Here is a 19,993-nt window from a genome sequence, read left to right as displayed (position 1 = left end):
CAGATTTACAGATATATTAAAGGTTAAAAAATATGACTATTTCTTTGTTGAGAATTGACGAATTTCTGCCGAAATGGCTAATCTAATTCTATGTTTCTGCTAATTATATACAAAACCCTCATTCTGTCTTAAGCGCTTTAGAAAGAGTCAGATATAACGTAGTTCCCGGCCACCCTGGCCACCCTGGCCCATTAGAAAAATTCAAAATCGATTATCTCAACCAACATATATTAATTTAGCTAGATATAGCGATTTTTACATGAATTGATCCTGTGGCCAACCTCCCTGCATCCACTACACCTTGGTGGAGCCCTCCTTGCCAGCTGATCTTGCTAAATAGGCAAATCGCCCTGCGCATGGGATACGACCTCGTCACCTTCAACTGGCTGGTTTAGCTGTTCAACTAGCTGTTGGCCCTCTTCGACGGTCAGACCCTCTTCGCAGGGTATCTGCCTAGTTGACCTATTGCGCTACTTGACTACCTTCTTATTCGCTACGCGTAGATTCGCGTTGTCTTGCGCTAGTAGCGCGGTGTTGTGCAGCGCTATAGAGTGGCCCTTAATAATTTGATCTAGAATAGCTTTTGATAGGCTCGGAGGGCTATTAGACCGCTGCTTTAGCAGATCTTTAAGCATAGAAGCTTGCTTCTATAGCTAAATCACGGTTCTAGTTGTTTTTGGCGTGAATTAGCTAGATTTACTGCTTAGCCGGCTTCTTAGTGGTGTTAGCGTTCGGAGAGAGATATTTAGCTTTAAAAGCACCCTTTCTGCATCGACTAGCACTAGGCCACTAGCTACGAAGCTATTCTAAAGAATAGCTAGCTATTAGAAGGCCTCTAGCCGCGCGTATTAGTAGTTATCTAAGAAATCGAACTTATCGATATAGTTATATCTAACGCGAGCTAGATCGCTTACGAAGCGGCTATACGCGCGTTTAACCATAGTAAAACATCTAATATTAAGCGGCTATAGTAGATACGAATCATACGATAAATATATAGGTATATAAAGAGGAATAATATCGTTTTCTGCGTAGATTCGGTCGAATTATAGTGTAAGATAGCTCTCGTGGCCATCGAGAATTAATATCCGAAACTAGCCGCGTACGCGCGAATTCGTCTGTGGGATAAATAGCTTTTATAGCTAACATAGGCGAAGGGTGGCTAGCCACTGGCTACCACGCGCAGCTAGTAGGATATTAGCCATTTCTCGCACAGTAGCAGGCCTAGGCGCTACTCCACGCGTATTTATAGAGATTATCCACTCAGAAAGTGAATTCTCTTCTAATTAGGTTAATTTATGGCCAGGGGGGCGTCTCTCAACGATAGAGACCACGCCTTGAGCGCGTGTTCGGAGTGTCGCGCGTGGTATTTCGTATAGCTTTGGTGCTGCACGGATAGATTTGATTCGGCCGTTTTGAAGGTCATTAAGGGCTAATAAGATCTTGCCCTCTTGGTTGGCCGATTTCTGCCAGGATTCAGAGCGAATTGGTGGCATGGTAGGTGGTTGAAGTAGGTTGGTAGGTAGGAAGACGCGATTTTCGATGGGGTGGCCAGGGTGGCCGGGAACTACGTTAGCGAATTTGGCTTACTGCTTCTAAGATACCGCGTGAGCTCATCTGGAGCAGTCGTTCCGGACTGGAGGGATTCGGCAGTGGTCACAAGCCTATCAATATCTGATATATCATTTTATGCAGACTGGATAGTTGACAGAGACTGTTTGTAGCGCTTCTGATAAGGCTGCATGTAAGCCTCTAGGGACTTCCTGTAGCGTGGCACCTAGTGAGGCTCCCATTCCTTGCCCGAAAAGAATGCTAGCTTGTTCCGTGTCCTTAAGATAATCGCAATTTCATAGAGGTCGCCACACCTCATCAGTTCTCCTATAATATTCAGCAAGCTTATTCCATGCATGATCTCGCACGGACTTCATCACCCTTTTCTAACCCGAAAACGTTATGAACGGTAATATTTGTTGTGGCCGAGTGAGATGAAGTGAATTTAAAGAAGGGATAGGTGACAGAGAGAAGATAATCAACCTGTCGCCATTCATCTTTATTCATCTTCATATTAGCAAGGTTGAATTCAGCACAGAAGCTATCAAAAGCCGGCTGTAAGTACGCGGGAGCATCAGGAACGTTGAATCCCAGCGCATCCGAACATCTTGCATCAGCTTTGGCTCTTTGGTCTGAAGTTTCATAGAACTCTCGCGGCGTTAGGAATTATTGTTGATATGAACTACAGGCTTGCGAACCTAAAAGATCATAGAATAGCTAGTGTATAAAAGTATATAGAATGTAAGAGAAGTAAGAGAAGGCTATACCTTGTTAAGAGTATCCACGATCTTCCTGTTCTCTGGCCTGTCCTGAGTCCCTCCCTCTACCCATTCCATCTCTTACCGATCGTTCAGCGGGTTTGCATCCATCTCACCAAGAAGTCACATACGCGATAAAGAGCAGCCAAATAACCGGAATATGACTCGGCATCCCGAGAGACGCGACGTCTTCTTAAAGAGTACCTAGCAATGTACCATTATTAGACGCGTTATCTGTCATAATCGTCAACACCCGGTTAGTAATCTTATGCTTCTCGAGGAGGTTCAGGAAAACAGTGCTAAGATAGGCCCACGTATGCGAGCCGCGCAGTGGCTCAAAACTAAGCAAGATCTCACGGTAATTCCACTCTTGGTCAAGAAAGTAGCCCGTTACGGCCATCAAAGACTGGCAAAAAAGCTAAGGTCCAGCAATCCAATGCAACAGAGAGCTTTGCGCCCTCAGGAAGCTTGCGAAGAAGCGTACACTGGCGTTATTCCGCGACCTCCCTGAGATGCCGGGGGAGGTGAATGCGAAAGAGATTTCGGGCATAGAGGGAGCCAGGCGGGCCATTTCGATCAGGGTGCGGATTTCAGGATGCTCAACAAGGGGAATGGTAACCGCGAGGCAGTAATAAAGGTAATTAATCTCTCTATCTAGGCTTGAGGAGTAAGATGTAGTCTCTGGGGTGTATGCTGTGCCTGGTACGAGAGTACGAGAGTTCTATAATATGAGTACAGAAAGGGATACTGAGCTAGTAGGCCTCTGTATAATATAACTTAGTATCACTCTCGATATCATATATCGGAATACTATACTAAGGCCTAAAGTGAAAGAAATCTAATCCTCTTGAATTTAAGCTCTAATCTTACTCCTAATTGCTTCAAAAGTTTTTAATTAACTGATGAGATGTAAAAGAAATACTCAAATGTTATAGCCAGAAATTGCATAAATTATGCAGTCACGGAAGCTAGGCATGTTTGTACTGTTTGTGGCCTAATTGGAGTCCCAGGGACCATTATAGACTGAGGAACTCGGCCCAAAGCTCAACCCATTCGTGGATTGGGTTGGGCTGGGCCTGGGTCGACGTGGGCTCTGATGAAGCCCAAACTCCCTAAGCGTTGTCCTCGCCATCAGGCATGACAGATCACTCCCAAATGGAGGCCTGCTCCTGCCTTCATTGCAGGCCAATGCATTCCCCCAAAGGCCGTAGTTTATGATGAGTGCCTTGAGAAACGGGTAGATGGCAGTGTGAAACTGAGCATCTTTGATGAACCAACGGACTCGCTCCACTCCTATAGAGAGCTTCTTGCTTTCCTTCTCCACTCATACACTAAAAATCTACCTTGATTCCTTTCTTCCCTTGTAAGAAACCTAGATCTCGAGAAGCCTCGCCCAAGCTCGTCTGGCTGGAAAAAAGCGACCGAGGTTGAGTCGCAGATCATGCAGTCGTGGCAGGCATTTTGCGATCTGCTGGCACACATGGTTCGATCCAGTGCCCAGAGCAGTGGCAGTCTAAGTTCAGCTCCAAATTGACGCAAGACCCGGGTAGAGATTGCAAGATGGAACCGATTGTATCTCTTTCAGGTTTGTACTGGCCACTTAGGGCGATAGAGCGATAGACAATTAAAACGTCATTAGGTCTGTCATTTGGGTCAAAACCATAGGCTGCCGTTCAAGAGGAAGCAGCAGCTTGTGGATCTTGGTATGTTTCTTTCCTCGGTCTGTGTGAGCCATACGCCTTCTAGAGTAGCCACGAGCGTCTTTGCATCCAGTGGACGGAGGGATTATTCTAGGAGGGAGGCTGGGAAAGACAACGTTGTGTTAAGGGGCAATACTCTGGTTTCGAAGAACAACATCTCGATAGAGCAGTGGTAAAGTGGTAAAGCTATCTCATGCCACCTCGTACAGCAAAGTAGACATGAGATTATTGAGGGGTCGGTTGTGGGTGACCCCAGAGTCGAAATGGAGAATGAACCCTGGAAAGAATGCTGTTTGGCTTAATCGAATATTTGGACCATGAGTTCGAAGGAGATCTGATTGATCGTATAAAACGGCATGTTAGGGGATATCTGCCATTGTGGGCATACAGCTAGGCGCCTGAGAGAGAATGTGTCAGCAGTGTTGACCCACCGTTCCCATCTTTTCACCACCGCTAACCTTGTCGATTAACATCCCCTCCAGAACCGGTAATAATATGAATATAAGTTTACCGCGAAGGTTTCCATCCCTTGTTATAGCATAATTAAGGGAAGATTTGCCGAATTTATTGCGTCGATTGACGTAGTCCAGTTTACCAAGTTTCGACAAGTCGCGAACAACATCGATCTTTTTCATCACTTCGGCGGGCACATCGTAGCACGGAGACATAGAGAGCTATCATAAGTATCGTGTTATCTATGTGGAACATCCCTTGTGGATCTCGTTATAAGGACCAGCGTGCCACTCCCTCGACGTGGAAAGGGATGCAATCATGCAGCTTCGGGCTTTTATACCGGCTGTGTTCTCCAACCACGTTGTGTAGTATTTATAAATATACGTATATGTTTTCCGAACTTCAATTTGTGCTTATGTCACGTTGAAATACAAATCAAAACTTTTGTGGGTGAAAGATTTTACGACCATCCTTAAGCGATCTGGATTGTCACCTTGCCAAAGTGCTTCTGGGCCCACTAAAATTTCAGTCGTGTCAATATATGATTTCAAACCATTACTACGAAATCCACTCACCATATACCTGTACGCATCCTGCGCATGGTCGAGACTGAAGACTTTCTTATCCACCACCGGATGAATATCATTAGCCTCAATCGCACGCACCATGTCCCTCATCAAGTCCTTGCCGCCCACATACACGCCACGCACGGTTATGATGTTACTCAGGGTATCTAGGATACTTGGCTGACCTTTTGGGTCGACACCAGTCAAGAAACCAATGACGCTAATAACACCTTCGAACTTGGTGCATTTGAAACTCTGCTCGAGCGTACCCGTACCTCCAACTTCAATAACGTGATCCACTCCAACCCCGTCGGGAGTCAATTTGCGAGCCAACTCGCCCCAGTTAGGATCGGTTTTATAGTTGATGACATGGTCGGCACCGAGATTCTTCAGCGTCTCGGCCTTTTGTGCGGAGGATGTGGTAGCAATCACGGTAGCACCGGCAGCTTTAGCGAACTAAATATGCCACAATAAGAACTAGCCCTATCTGGATAGGGATATAGTACATACTTGCAGAGCGAAGATGCTCACACCGCCTGTTCCCTGAACCAGCACAATCTGGCCTGGCTTCAGAGCCTTCAGGCCATACAGAGCGTTCCAGCTAGTCAAGGCGGCGCAGGTAAGAGTGCTGCTCTCCAGGGCATTGAGGTTCGCAGGGGCCTTCACAAGGCCCTTTTCTTCGAAAACACCGTACTCGCGCAGAGTCCCATCGATCACACCACCGAGACCGGTCTGAGCGGCTTGGAAATCAATGTCGCCGTATTGGTGGCCCTGATTAAAGAGCGTAGCTACTTTGTCGCCTTTCTGGAACTCAGTGACTTTGGGGCCGATCTCAATGACTTCACCCGCACCATCAGACCCGGGGACAACGGGGAAACCGCAAGGGAACGGATACATCCCCTATCGAGATGAGCGAATAAGCGTCGAACCCTTTTTTGTGATCAACCACATACCTTTGGAATAATCAAGTCGCGGTAGTTCAGCGATGCCGCCTGCAGTTTCACCAACACCTCGTGTTCGCCGACTCTAGGGACGGGCGCATCCTTCTTGAAGACGAGGCCGTCGAAGTCGTGTTCTTTGTCTTGCACAACTAATTGCTTCATAGTGGGAGCCATTGTGGAACTTGCAGAAATGTATGTGTCGAATTCATCATCATGGCAGATGACGGGCATATATACACTCCCTTGTTGCTGGAACATATCAAAAGTCTGTGGCGGCCCGATGATTAAGAGGCTGAGCGGTTGTCCGTTGTCCAGAACAAATGTCTCCGGGTCTGTGATCTATTTTCATCCGACCGGACCCGTTTCACTTGCTGATACACTCTGGTGGAAACTTTGGAATAATAATATGTAACCAAGGTAGTCAACTTGTCTTTCAAAATTGCCTCAAAGTCAATCTACAAACTTCTGAACTTCTGATACTGTTCGGCAATTCCTGGGCTCCCGTCGCCTTCCGCCGCTTAGCACCGCCGGATCCCACGAAAGTTGTACCAGCATCAGAAGCTTTTGGAGCCTCACCCGCGGTTCGAGATGTCGACTGTGTGGGGCGTTCTGAGCGCATGCAGGAGAGAGATATATTCGTCTCGCCGGGAAGTGAGGCGTCTTGGGTCTCTGACATCATCCTCAGGTCACCAACTTCCATATCAAACGCATAGGTAACCACTGAAAGGTCGTAGAACAACGCAAACCAGGGAACCAGAAGTATCATAGCTTTGTTTCTGCAACAGAAAATCTTTTCTCATTGCTTAGTACATTCAATCGTCAATCGCTGCTCCGAAGAGCTATGAAAATTTCACCTAAGCGAGCGCTGCATACTATGACGATATAGTCAATGTCAGAGCCTAAACGGCCCGTGGGTTTTCGTTCGCAGTTACTTATCGCAAAGGGATTATTCGGTTTCGATCTAGATAAGTGGAGGACGTCAGAGATATCCAGAGAAAGGTTCTGCGCATTTTATACGATATTACGTACAGTACTGTAGTCTTCACGGAACCCCACGGCACTACAGCGCCTATGGTAACTCGAGTGGAAGACCATCTACAGCATACATCGGAACTTGAGCTGTATCAGATGTGTCGGTCTCAGAGAGCAAGGCTCGGACAAGAGAGAAGATTAATGGATGATGTTGAACAGTAAATAGCATGTCCACACATTGAATCCACAGGATATCTCACTGCCGTTTAATATGTGCGCAAGTTGCCATACGTCCGAAATGCTTAGCTACGTCGTGCCTCCAGTGGTCCTCCCGCGAGGCAAGCCCCCGGCAGTGACCAAGTATGATCTATCGAATCTGCGGATGATGAATTCCGATGCGGCGCCACTCACGCAGGAGCTTATAGAGACAGCGTATGCTCGCATCAAGTTCAGCACCAAGCAGGGCTACAGGCTCAGCGAGACTAGTCCTACTACGCACACGTAGTTGTGTGAGGACTGGCGCGAGTTGATCGGTTCCGTCGGTCGACTCATGTCCAACATAGAAGCCAAGTATATGACTATGCCTAAAGATGGTTCGGAGCCACGAGAGGTCTTTGCCACGGTAGTCGGCGAGCTGTACTTACGTAGACCTAATATCTTCGTGGGCTACCATTAGAACCTAGCAGCGACAGAGTGTCTGTCGGATGACGTTTGGTTCTGCACCGGAAACGTCGGCAACCAAGATGCAAAGGAAAACTTTCAGATCATGGATCGGGTCAAGGAGCAGCTCACCAGGCCCAAGGGTTTCTAAGTGCTTCCCGCGAAGACTAAAGAAATCCTAGTCGACAATAAGGCCATTAACGATGGTGCTATTATTAGCGTCCCGAGTGATACCCGTGGCTTAGAACTGCCGATGGCATGTGTAGTGCGCTGCGCTAAGAGCAGATCTGCTAGCGGGAGCGTCGAAGAAAAAGCTGCCAAAACCGTGAGGTGGCTAGAGACCAAGGTTACTCTGCATAAGAATCTACGTGATGGCGTGCGTTTCGTAGACCAGTTCCTTTCCCTAAGAACTCGTGGGAAGATCCTACATCGCATACTAAACCCGCAGTTCAAGAACGAGGCTCCCAAGGCCAAGGCGTAAATTTTATAAATCTAATATATGGATATGTCTATTACAATATTAGACCGAACTTTAATGAATCCAATGCTTTTGTTCGATACCTACCTAAACATTTAAATGGTAGCCCATTTTAAACTAAGGGAAAAACCTCCTAACCATGCCCTTAACATCCTCTCCCTCAACAGCATCATTCTTCTCCTTGCCAACCTTCTGAACAGCTACCTCAACAGGCACATCGCCATTAATAAGGTCAATCCACCCCTCCGCATCAGCCGAGACAAGCAACTGATCCGCAACAATAGCCACATCCTCACGGGTCACGCTACCCCTACCGGCCGTTCTGCCCAGTTGCACTTTCCGCGTCGCAGGCGCATCAATAAGAAACCCAGGGCGCAGGTTAATAGCCTGCAATGGATGCGCCGATGTGTCGGTCTTGCGTTTAGCCACAAGGGCAGTCATATACTCGTCGGCCTCAAGTTTGGCTTTCACGTACGTGGGTAGCGCCTCGGTCTTGACGTGCATGAGTGCCGCCCAATCATCGTCGGACATCCAGATTGGCTTGTTGCGTCGGCAGCCGAGATAAGAAACCATGAGGAACTTACTCACGTACGCTGAGGCGAAGGATGCGCTGAGGAAGTGTTTTGCGGCCTCTTGGTCGACGGCGATTGTGGATGCTGGACCGCCTTTGCCGCCAGCTCCTGGAATTGTATTAGTATTGTCCGTGTGAGTGGGCTCGTATGGAGGTAGAAATGTGGAGGAAGAATATATAAAGTAACGTACCCGCTGACCAAACGACATAATCCGGCGACACGGTATCCAGGATCTTCCGCGCGTCGGACGCACTCTTTACCTGGTCCAGACTCGAGACCAGCACGTTTACTTTGCCCTTACGGCCTTTGCCCAAACTCATGATATCATCCTCGTGCTTGGGGTTGCGGACCACGCTGGTGACATTCCAGGCGCGGTCGAGGAGCAGCGGGGTGAGGTAGCGGGCGACTTTGCCGTGGCCGCCCAGTACAAGAACTTGCATGTTGGTGGAAATGAGGAGTGTAGATAAGATACGTTGAAGGAGAAGGAGTTCACTAGTGCATTATCTTTTAAGACTGCTCGTATGATTCCGGTCTAGGGTAGGCCATGCCATGCATCGCCATTCAATGAGACATAGTCATCCTATTTTTGGTCCAAGTCTCGTGTCGTCATCATTTGATGTATGGAAGCATGCGGTCAGCTACTTCGCTGACGTCAAGAGGGAGATGACGTAAGATGCGGAAATCTACCGTTAGTGTCGATGGCACATATCTGGCCCATGGCACCGTCCCCATCATTATTGTAGATATCCATCTTTACGCTATACAGTTTGACGCCCACTCAAGCAGACAAATATCGACGAACTCGCAATTATCTGAAACGCCTTTGGATATGTCGAACGTCGTAGGTCAGCACGTACTTTTGACAGGTGCTAATGGTTTCGTGGCCTCCCACATCTTATCAATCTTGATAGATGTAAGAATTACACTGACCCCTTGATCACATTGAACTTCGGTCATAGTAACTAATCAATCATTTACTACTAGCGAGGTTTCGCTGTTACGGCGACCGTGCGGTCTCAAGGCAAGGCCGACGACATCATCAAAACGCACCCATCATGGGAACGCAGTGTGGAATTCGTTCTGGTGGAGGACTTCACTACTGAATCGCCTTTTGATAACGTGTTCCAAACTGCGAGAGCACCGTTCGACTATATCATTCACACTGCTTCTCCGCTCAAATTCCAAGTGTCTGACATCCGGAAAGAAATGATCGAACCAGCTGAAATGGGGTAGGAGAACGAATGCTACCTATATAAAGGCCAGCTGACTCATGAATGCAGAACCACTCAGATTTTGAAGGCTGCGCTGCGCTTTGGGGGCTCGTCTCTCAAACGATTCGTACTACTCGGCAGCGCTGTCTCGGTTCTCAATTCGTTCGAAGACATCACCAAAGAAGGAAAGCCTTATACTGAAAGGGACTGGAATCCAGTCAGTATTTACTCCCACACAGCTTGTGTCATTTCTCGTTAACGGTATATTAGGTTACGGCCGAGCAAGCGATCGAGAGAAATGATACTGTCCTCGGCTACAATGTCTCCAAAAAACGCGCGGAGGCTGCGGCATGGGAGCTCATGCAAAAATACAAGCCGTCTTTTGACTTGACAGTCATCAACCCAGATATCATCATCGGGCCAATGATTCACCCGCTTCATGGACCAAAGTCTATCAATGAGACGAATCACTTCGCTATCGCAAGCTTCATCGATGGCTCTCATAAGCAGATCGAAGGAGTGACATTTCCATTCTATCATTTCGTGAGTCCTCGTTACTTCTCACACTAGCTTGTGTGAAATCTACGACTTCAAACGTGCAAGACTCATATCATATACAGGTTGACGTCCGTGATGTGGCCCGGAGCCATGTCGATGCACTTACAAACCCGGCAGCAGCCAATCAGCGTATTCTGCTAATCTCGGGGCTCATATCACCACAGCTTGTGGTTAACACGATTAGGGAGAACTTTCCCTCGCTCAGGGAGCGGGTGCCGGAAGGACATCCCACTCAGATTCTGCCTCCGGGAATTCATCCCACAGGCTGGGATATGCGCGTCAGTCTGGACATTCTAGCTAAGGGTTCTAAAGATGGAAATTGGGATTATCTCGATCTAAAGAGGAGTGTGGTTGATGCCGTTAATTCTATGTTTGAGACTGGAGTGATCTAGGCCGGCGTGGGCTCGCTGGCAATGTTTACTGTCTGTTGAGATATTTTCAAAATCGACATCATTTGGCAACTAGATAGACCTATCCTATGGGAGTGGGCACAGTCTAGTAGACTAGAATTAGGGCTCCAGCGGGGGACCTGGGGGCAAGCCCATGTGGTGTGAGCATATCGATGCTCAGATGTTGCTTGGTACGATGCTCGGAGGACGCAGTAGGACGTTGTTTTGTTTCTTTTCTTCATGTACGAGATTCCTAGAGATCAGATGGCCGCTGAGTCGTCAGATCACGTGACCCACAACCTCCTTTGGATCTCCAGCAGCCCAGCTCTCCCTCTCTCTTTCTCCTTCTCTACTTCAACTTAGTTATTTTCGATTCAATGCACTCTGCTCTTCGCAGATCTGGCTACTGTCACACCATCTCTCGTCCATATGCGTCCATGGAAATTCCAATGGACGGGTCCCATGGGACTTGCCGAGGTCTAACTAGCTATAGGATCAAGAAGAGCCTAATCCTGCCCGTCAAGATTAGCTATATCGATATAGCTCTTAAGGAAACAATTTATTAAAGGAGCCTATTTTCTAATAATGTCTCTAGCCTTATATTGTGCAGCTTTATAGATAATGCTCCTTATTAAGTCAATATATAAATCCGAATAGACGACCAGGTCTGATGTGGTCTGTACGTTCTCGGCACGCTCTCTTGCTGTCTCCCGGTCAGACTGGATCTCAATCTCCGTGAAGGACTCGGCTCGCCACGGTGGCAGTGGCCTTGGGTCGATCGTTTCTAGCTCGTTCAGTCTTTCTAGATTCATGGTCTTCAGCGCTTCCGCCAGTGGGAAGCGAGCATACGACCCGATGTTATTCCTCCGTTTCTGAGCTCGTGATAGGGCGCTCCAGATGGCGTGGTCGCGAGGCAGTGAAGCCTTGCGATGGTGTTCTGGGCTCGTTGACGGAGGCGGAGGTGGGTGGGAAGGACATAGGCCTCCACCTCTAGAGTTGTGGTGGCCATCGTCCTAAATGCTGACAAGATGCGAATAAGTGCGGCCCTCTGGACCGTGTTCAGGTGGCGGAGGTGGATTTTGTCCCGGAGTGGGTCTTGCCAAACTGTCGACGCGTAGTCCACGACCGGCGTCACGCAAGCTTGGTAAATCTGCCGCATCTGCTCTGGTCGCAGATACCGTAGCCCGCTTAGCGCGATGGTCACTTTAGTTGCACGTTTGATAGCCCGCTGGACGTGTCCTCTCCACCGTAGCTCCTGGTCGAAGATCACGCCTAGCAGCTTAGCTTTGGGCGAGGGTTGGATAACCTTCCCGCTCACGGCTACCTGCCCCTGGAGCTGTTCGCCTCTTTTCCTTGTGAGGTGGATGAGCTCGGTTTTCTCCGCTGAAAAGCAGGACCCGGTTCGTCGGGCCCATGCTTCAATACGTGGGATGTCCTCCAATTGAATCTTGGCTAGATTCTCCTCGGCCGAGCGGCCTACTCGCCAGCGGAAGTAGTCGTCGATAAAGGTTGATGCGCCACCGTGAAAGGTAACAGGTTGGTCGACCCTAATGCATGGGTGGTGCGTATCAGGGTGACAAAACAAGTAGCTCCAACAAGAACTACAGTACATAATATTTTACGCTAGTACAAATCCGTACGGGGAACGCGTACAAGTAAAAAGACCCATAATCTACGTGGTCCCGTTCACGACATTTTTCCGAACAAACTTCCTTCTATCAGTACCATTAAGCCTCGTGTCAACACCTTCAACAACCATCAACATCTATCATTACCTATCATCACCTACCATCACCTACCATCACCTACCATTACCTATCATTACCAATCATCTATCGACAATTATCAACGACCTTCAACAGCCATCAACGACCTTCAGCAGCCATCGACAATTATCAACGACGTTCAGCAGCCGTCGACAATTATCAACAGCCTTCAACAACCATAAACGACATTCAGCAGCCATCGACAATTATCAACGACCTTCAGCAGCCATCAATGACCTTCAGCAGCCATCGACAATTATCAACAGCCTTCAACAGCCATCAATGACCTTCAGCAGCCATCAACGACCTTCAGCAGCCATCGACCTTCAGCAGCCATCAATGACCTTCAGCAGCCATCAATGACCCTCAGCAGCCATTAACGACCTTCAACAGCCATCAACGACCTTCAACAGCCATCGACAATTATCAACAGCCTTCAACAGCCATAAACGACCTTCAGCAGCCATCGACAATTATCAACAGCCTTCAACAGCCATCAACGACCTTCAGCAGCCATCGACAATTATCAACAGCCTTCAACAGCCATCAATGACCTTCAGCAGCCATCGACAATTATCAACGACCTTCAACAGCCATCAACAACTCCTAGCAGCTATCAACAACCTCGGACAGCAGCCGCGGCTCGGAGAAGCTCTTCTCGCTTGCGGCGTGGAACGAGGAAACCGGGCGCTTTAGGCTGGGCAAAAGCCATTTCCGACGCGGAGCAGTCTCACACGACGGTGGATCGCAGGTTAGATAGCGACGGGTCAAAACCAAGAAGGAAGACCTTAGGACGCAGGATGGGTATAACCACCGCAGCGAACGAGGACAGCAGGCCTGGCCCTAGGTGTTGTAGCCGGGGCTGGCTTGCCTTTTTATCCTACCTCTGATGGGTTCGAAACGGGCCATTTGCGCAGCGCTAAATCTCAACATCTCTAGTGAGAATGTGTCATGAAGCCAAAGGACACTAGTTCGAAGTTAATATGTCCAGCCGAGAAAGGTCGCGGACGTCTCTTGTCCTATACATGTTGTTGTTCGGTCGACTCGGAATGCAATTGGTAATATATCATGCAATTGATGTGAAATCATGCTTTCCTCCGCCATGATGTCCTCTTGCTGGAAATGTATAGCCAGGAGCAACGGTGTCCAGCCTTGCGCGTCTCTTGTATTGATATCAGCCTGACTAGTGGCTATCAGGCACTCGGTGATTTGTTTATGCCCACCCATTGCAGCTGCAGCTAGGGGTGTAAGCCCACATATTATACCTCGACGGTCAATCTCAGTGTCTTCTATGGCGAGAAGCTGATCAACAATACGCGAGTGTCCCTGGTAGGCTGCGTGCCACAGCGCAGTCCGCCCCGTGTGGTCACAGGAGTTAATGGAAGCCCTCGCGCTAAGAAGGATCTCAACGACAGATTCCGATCCATGAATGACTGCTGATATTAGCGGTGTTATATTCTCATGGACTGCATTGACGGCTGCCGGGTACTGGCAGAGAATAGTAGCCAACTTGGTTGCTCCCCTTTCGGCAGACCAATGCAACGCAGAACTATTTTGGTACCTGACATTGAACCTATAGAGAACTGGAAGAACGGCTTGATGTATTTGTTGGTTGGTCTTTGCCAGCGCGATAATATCCCTAGCCAGGTCAAGATTTTCTGCTATGCAGAGGATTAACTCAGTTGGCAGACGAAGAAGATACATCTACCACAGTCAGCTTTTGCTAGAACGGACTGTTTTTGGTAGACAAGGGGCAGTGAAAATGCGGACTTTGACCTGGGACCTCTCGAAATGGATGATCGAGGTTGGGGTGAAGCGATGTATGCCGTCCGGATTCTGGTGAGAGCTTTACTTGGGACGGATGTTATAAGTAGGCCCTATATAATATTGACAGCCTCTCCACCTCGAAGCCTGGCTGCATCCTGCTGGCATTGTGAGCGCTGGGCGGCGGATGCACAATATTCTTGGCCGATCCACTATCGCCATATTTTGGTGTATTGAAAGATTCTACATCGCAAGGGCCCGTACGACGGTAGGGACGGACTTGCGGGGAGTATAGGGATGGAAGTGCATGGAAATGGGTGGTTTTGGGGGCAATGGGTGGTTGATTGGGGGAAAAGGAGCAGCGGACAAAGGGCTATTGTAAGAAATCTGGCGGTCCATCCTGAAAATCGAGCAAAGGGAAAGGCAAAGCGTATATAGAGGAAATTGAATATGCTGTCTGTGTCACCGTTTAACTCGGGGAGGACCAGGGTATTTATAACCTGCGGATCAGGCAACGACGGAATTGCGATTCTTGAGATTTCGACGAAGAGAAGCGTCACGCCTCCGAAAGCAGACTCAGCGCAGAATGGCCCGATTGTGCACCCCGGCTCACGCGCCTCGGGCTTTGACGTGGTATGCTGTCTTCAGCCAATGCAATCGGCCATTGCAAAGAACTCAATGGGGCATTATCCGCAAAGAGTAAGTTCCGGGCGCACGGCACGGCACAGATTAGGTGAAACCCATGTCAGCCTTTGAGCTCGGCAATCTTCCATTTAAATGGCCATGTTTGTAGCGTCATGCTTTCCACAACGCTCGGGGCGCAGGAAACGGGAAGATCGAGAAATCAGTCACTCGTCGGCTAACGAGGTTCCACGAGAATGTGATAGATGATGGCAACATCGGCGAAGGCAGTGGAGCCATAGTTGAGGTATTTATGCCATTGGACATGTTTCTCCGAGACTCTTGTCGCCATACAGGCAGTCCAATCGTAACCCACAACAAGCGAGATTAGTATAGCCGGGGCGAAAGTGGGGGCGCAAAAATGAAGGTGCAGGACGGGCGGCCGACGCCCAGAGGGGAGGGGAGAGGTGGAGTATGCATCATGCGCAACGCGTAATCAGGCTTGGTTGGAGCCTGCTGGGGGTTTGGAGGGTCAGCCTCTTGAACGAAGACAGTCGAAGTGCAGATACCGTAGAAGACCTGCAGGCAATGTGATGCCCCAGATAAACAAATGCTCTGACAGCGGCTGCCGGTAGAACAAGAAAATATGAACCATTTCACTAGATAGAACGGAGTAGAAAGGGCAGAAAGTTCAGGTGAAGAGCCGGTCCAAGCTGACGGGGCAAGGAACTTGGAAGTGGAGGGGACGAGAAAAGGGCGCAGCCGCAATTTCCGACCAAAAAAAGGGGGCGACGGGCGCGGGCATCGTTGGAGTAGACGAGGGCAAGGGGTCGCGATCGCGTGGGTGCAGAATATGGGAGGGTGGAAGAGGAGAAAGAAGGAATTGGGAAGGAAGAGGGTCAGGAACAGCGAGGACGGTCCTTATATACTCGGCGGCGCCGGCGGGCGGTGATGACGATACGGCGTACCGGGCGACTATCCCCAAAGGGGTAAAACTAACTACAACAGGGAATTCACAGGTCCTCGCTTTACAGAATAAATCTTGTTGAGATCTCCTTATTGCAATTCCAGATCAGTGTCTGTCCGCGGCGTGTACTTGGCTAACAACGTGCTATGCAAAGGTAAAGCTGTAATTTGCAGGCATTAATAACGGCAGTGCCACTGAGATCTAAAACGGGTATTCATCCCGTTGAGGCTGGAAAAGAACCTAAAGGAAGTAGAATTAGGCTACGTATGCTGCCCAGGCCCTGCGCAAATTGGATACTACTCCGTCTATCCACAAAGTATCCTTTGGAGTTTTAGTCTGGAAGAACCCGCAGAATTTGGAGGTATATGAGGTAGATGTGCCTAGGTAGGTACAAAGCTCTAGCCCAATATTGAAGACGCCCCACTGTACCCCAAGGAACCTGTCATGTCCAATTGGATGTAAGAATTTGACGAGATTCAGAGAGACATGAGAAAGTGCTTTTGCATCTGTCGGATCCTCAACTACCGCCTCGAACTGGATAATGCAAGCGGTCCAGAAGGTAGCATAGAATATACATGTCGATCTTGATATGTTGTACTTCTAAGGAGTTGTGCTTTCAATATGTTCCTTGTCCTACCGCTCACATCTATAAAGAACGGCACCAGGCATTTGGGTTTCTTTTCCTTGGGCAATTTACTTGGGCAAAAAGAAGAAATAAAAGCAGTCTCGAATGGAAGAATCGATATATCGAGGCTCAGCTATACATAAATAAGCCCGGGCCACGTCCCAGGGCTCCGGAGAATTGCGATCTGACACAGGGCCCATGCTCAGCAATCCCGGTATCGGTCTATGCAGAAAGATAGATAAGAGTCCTCGGGAGGTCGAAACAAGAACGCTGGATCACAACCTGGTAACAAAGAACAAAAGCCAAAGAAATCAAAAAGCATCAGACGTGGAAGCGCTTGGAATCGCGGTTAGCAGTGAGTTGTAATGGGAGAAAGAAGACGAGACACACAAGACAAACAGAGAGGAATTAGCGGGGGTACATGTAGATATCAGGGCAGGACATGGCAATGTTGGAAATAGGAATCCACCATGGTATGCATGAGGAACTGGAGACAGACCTCGAGACAAGGCAAAGAAAAGATATAACATATAGTGAAGGCAACCAAGGGAAAGGCCCGTTGGCCTGGAGCGTACCCATGAGCATTATCGAGTACATGAAGATTGGGAAGCCCGGAAAGTATTCAGTTCCCGCTACCGGGGTTCTTGCCCGGTGGTATTGTCGGGTCATACGCTCATTTCCGGGACTTAATCAAGACAAGGCACATGAAACAGAAACAGTAGCATAGTTGACTGCCCGAACATGCTACTGACACCTTTATGGAACATAGACCCATAGTTTAATAGAGGAAAACCACATTAAGTACCAAATGGGATACCGCCAGACCAGAGCCAGCGCCTGGAAAAATCAGCCGAGAAAGCCATAAAGGCGCCATCAACGCCTGCAGCTGGTCAAAAGCAAAAGAAAAGAAGAAAAGAAGACGAAAAGGGTATGGTATGAGTGGTCGTTGGAGAACTGTTCAGGCAGTCTCCTAAATAGGGGAATCAAAGGAACACCGGGAGCGACGTTGAGAAAAGAGACGGTGTTTGGTCGTGGGTTAGATTGAGAGGGAAAGTGCGTAAGCGCACATGAGGACATTGGTGTGCCTGGGTCCTCGGGGTATATTTCAGCAGCTATAGAATACCCGAGTCTTTCAAGGCGTTCTGCAGGATAGTCTCTTTGACTGCTGCGAAGACCAACCGGATATTCGAGGTATCAGTCGCTTGGGTGAGACTAAAAGGGAGGGGGAGAAAGTCAAAAATCACGGTGCGTGGGAAGTGGCAATGTTAGGATCATGTAAACTCACTGTGGGTACAGGTTCAAGTGTGCTCGATTCACCTGGTTGAATCGCCAGAGCAGGTACTTCGCAGCACGGTGCACGTCGTTGCCGCCCGAGTAATCGGGGAAGTAGTTGCTCAGCGGTGATCGAGGCAGCTTCAAGCGGAACAAATCAACTTTGTTCAGGAAAAGGATGATACTTGTCCGCATGAACCACCGAGAGTTGACCACGGAGTCGAAGAGAACCAAACTCTCCATCATACGATTCTGCAAGGTTTGTCAGCTCCGGTATTAGCATACCCAGTGTCTCGAGAGCTCATACCTGATTGCTTTCTTCCAGGAGTACTTGATCATACTCACTAAGCGCAACGCAAAAGATAATGGACGTCACATTTTCGAAGCAATGGATCCACTTCTTTCTCTCACTGCGCTGGCCGCCCACATCAAACATGCTGTGGCTGGTTAGAGATATTCCAAATCGTGAGTGTCGAAGACTGTTTTGACGTACTGTATGCTCAATTGGCCCATTGTGAAGCGTGTCTCATAGATACCGGTGGTTTTCGTTCTCGCTCTGAGCACATCTGAAACATCCGGGACGTAATCGGGGGCCGTTATTCGTTTCGCTTCCTCGAAGAAACTGGTCGCGGGTTAAGACTTGCCTTGGCCTTGGCCTTGGGTCAGGGGAAAGGATGGACTTACTATGGTGCCGAGTCCATCAGATAAAATTCATTCTGATGTTCCAAAACTGTTGATGTACATGGGTCGTTCCAGAGATATGTAATGGCATCCCCGATTTTCGAATCGAGCGGAGTGGTGGGATCCGGATCCACGTTGTACTCTTCCAGAAATGAGATGTAGTCCTGTACCTTCTGGCTGGACGGTTCGAGTTGGAGGTAATGATATGCTCCGATAAGGGCCTTTGCGCAATCCAGAAGATTCTTGTAAACGGTCAATCGATACAGTTGAAGTTCTTCCATGGTGTAACCATTTTGGTGGATGATCTTCATCTGTTTTACGATCGTTGATTTGCCGCTTTCTCCAGAGCCTACGTGAGTTCGAAGTCAGCCAACCATCGTTTCCCCTCCAAGCGAACAGCAGGATACATACCCAAAAGAAGGATCTTGCATTCTCTCCGTAGCCGCCTAGAATCTTCTTCTAGCTTGCGATCGATCTGTTGGCTTCGCTTCTTCTGTTCCGCGTCCCCTGCGGACTCAGAGCTGAAACACATCCCCATTGTGGAATCTTTAGTGACCCAGACCAGCAGGGATAAGATTCATCAACCACGCGCAGGAGCAAAATGTGCCGGTGAAGACGGCCGGAGCCTTCGCTTGCGAAGACTGCCAAGCGCCACGCACGGGGAAGGATCAGCGCAACCAGGGATCAAGTGTAGAAATTAGGACGAGCGATATCGGAACCGATTTCAGTGGGATCAAGGTCGGAGAAGATGTCAAGGCGAAAGGTTGAGGTTGAAGGAGTTGCGACGAGGAAGGAGAGCGTTGAGTTCGGGTATAGCGGTTCGGACGGGGGAGGGCGGGAGATGGGTAAATGCGGAGTATCAGGGGGTGAGTTCGGATGAGATGTCGAGCTTCAAAGAGGAATAAAGAGTAAGAGTAGAGTGATAATCAAAGTGTCAAGAGGTTAAAGAATCAGAGTCAGTGCGACCATCGTCATGCTGGGGGAGTGGAGATGACTTTGGGGGAGAAAGGGTAAGAAATGTAAGAAACATGTACGAAGCTTACATTTGGTAATTAATGTTATTTTCTTTTTTTTTTTTTTTTTTTTTTCCCTTCTTTTTGTTATATATACGTACATATGTAGGTCATTCCTATTTTGCATTTTGAGCTTATTATAGTTGTTATTTGGTTATTATATTTGTACATTTACCTTATATCCATTAGCTAACTAGCTATATACCGTAAAGGTAGAACGGGGGCAATTTGGGGCACTGCTGTCAGATTTCTGTAGGGTATGTATGATCTAGTATTAAACATTGAATTCCCTTTTTAATTTTAGCCCGGACGATATAACCATCAATTTTAATACTAATACTCCTATACGGAGTTAGAGCACGTTAAGCGACAGAAAACAGCCCCGGGGGTTCTAATTTAACGGGGCGCCACCAGATGACCGTCTGTGCGATCATGCATTTTTATCAGAAATATATCAAAATATATTAAAATATAT

At 48.4% G+C, this 19,993-nt stretch overlaps 6 protein-coding genes across 6 annotated transcripts; 2 read left to right on the top strand and 4 right to left on the bottom strand.

The window, feature by feature from the left end:
- Positions 1-4,934: 4,934 nt before the first annotated feature.
- N7525_003007 (zinc-dependent alcohol dehydrogenase family protein) lies at positions 4,935-6,143 on the bottom strand (the record flags this gene model as incomplete). Its single annotated transcript, XM_061212563.1, has 4 exons — positions 4,935-4,979; positions 5,038-5,484; positions 5,539-5,928; positions 5,982-6,143. 4 exons carry the CDS (start codon positions 6,141-6,143, stop codon positions 4,935-4,937), a joined length of 1,044 nt encoding a protein of 347 aa, XP_061069584.1.
- Positions 6,144-7,239: 1,096 nt separating this feature from the next.
- Positions 7,240-8,082, top strand: N7525_003006 (uncharacterized protein; the record flags this gene model as incomplete). The annotated part of the gene is made up of 3 exons (XM_061212562.1): positions 7,240-7,426; positions 7,625-7,744; positions 7,784-8,082. 3 exons carry the CDS (start codon positions 7,240-7,242, stop codon positions 8,080-8,082), a joined length of 606 nt encoding a protein of 201 aa, XP_061069583.1.
- A 114-nt stretch (positions 8,083-8,196) lies between these two features.
- Positions 8,197-9,091, bottom strand: N7525_003005 (uncharacterized protein; the record flags this gene model as incomplete). Its single annotated transcript, XM_061212561.1, has 2 exons — positions 8,197-8,759; positions 8,842-9,091. 2 exons carry the CDS (start codon positions 9,089-9,091, stop codon positions 8,197-8,199), a joined length of 813 nt encoding a protein of 270 aa, XP_061069582.1.
- A 233-nt stretch (positions 9,092-9,324) lies between these two features.
- Positions 9,325-10,812, top strand: N7525_003004 (NAD dependent epimerase/dehydratase; the record flags this gene model as incomplete). The annotated part of the gene is made up of 5 exons (XM_061212560.1): positions 9,325-9,564; positions 9,636-9,880; positions 9,932-10,079; positions 10,133-10,405; positions 10,483-10,812. The coding sequence occupies 5 exons, from the start codon at positions 9,325-9,327 to the stop codon at positions 10,810-10,812; spliced, it is 1,236 nt and encodes a 411-aa protein (XP_061069581.1).
- Positions 10,813-11,626: 814 nt separating this feature from the next.
- Positions 11,627-12,641, bottom strand: N7525_003003 (uncharacterized protein; the record flags this gene model as incomplete). The annotated part of the gene is made up of 2 exons (XM_061212559.1): positions 11,627-12,356; positions 12,625-12,641. The coding sequence occupies 2 exons, from the start codon at positions 12,639-12,641 to the stop codon at positions 11,627-11,629; spliced, it is 747 nt and encodes a 248-aa protein (XP_061069580.1).
- A 5,023-nt stretch (positions 12,642-17,664) lies between these two features.
- Positions 17,665-19,043, bottom strand: gpaB (guanine nucleotide-binding protein subunit alpha gpaB; the record flags this gene model as incomplete). Its single annotated transcript, XM_002559538.2, has 6 exons — positions 17,665-17,764; positions 17,838-18,076; positions 18,132-18,261; positions 18,318-18,446; positions 18,509-18,854; positions 18,917-19,043. The coding sequence occupies 6 exons, from the start codon at positions 19,041-19,043 to the stop codon at positions 17,665-17,667; spliced, it is 1,071 nt and encodes a 356-aa protein (XP_002559584.1).
- Between the last annotated feature and the right edge of the window lie 950 nt (positions 19,044-19,993).

Source organism: Penicillium rubens (genome assembly GCF_028828025.1).
Source record: "Penicillium rubens strain IBT 27055 chromosome Unknown utg000002l_segment0_segment0, whole genome shotgun sequence".
Lineage (NCBI taxonomy): Eukaryota > Fungi > Ascomycota > Eurotiomycetes > Eurotiales > Aspergillaceae > Penicillium > Penicillium rubens.
Note: the sequence above shows the minus strand (reverse complement) of the source record. Positions and strands in the feature narration are given on the sequence as shown.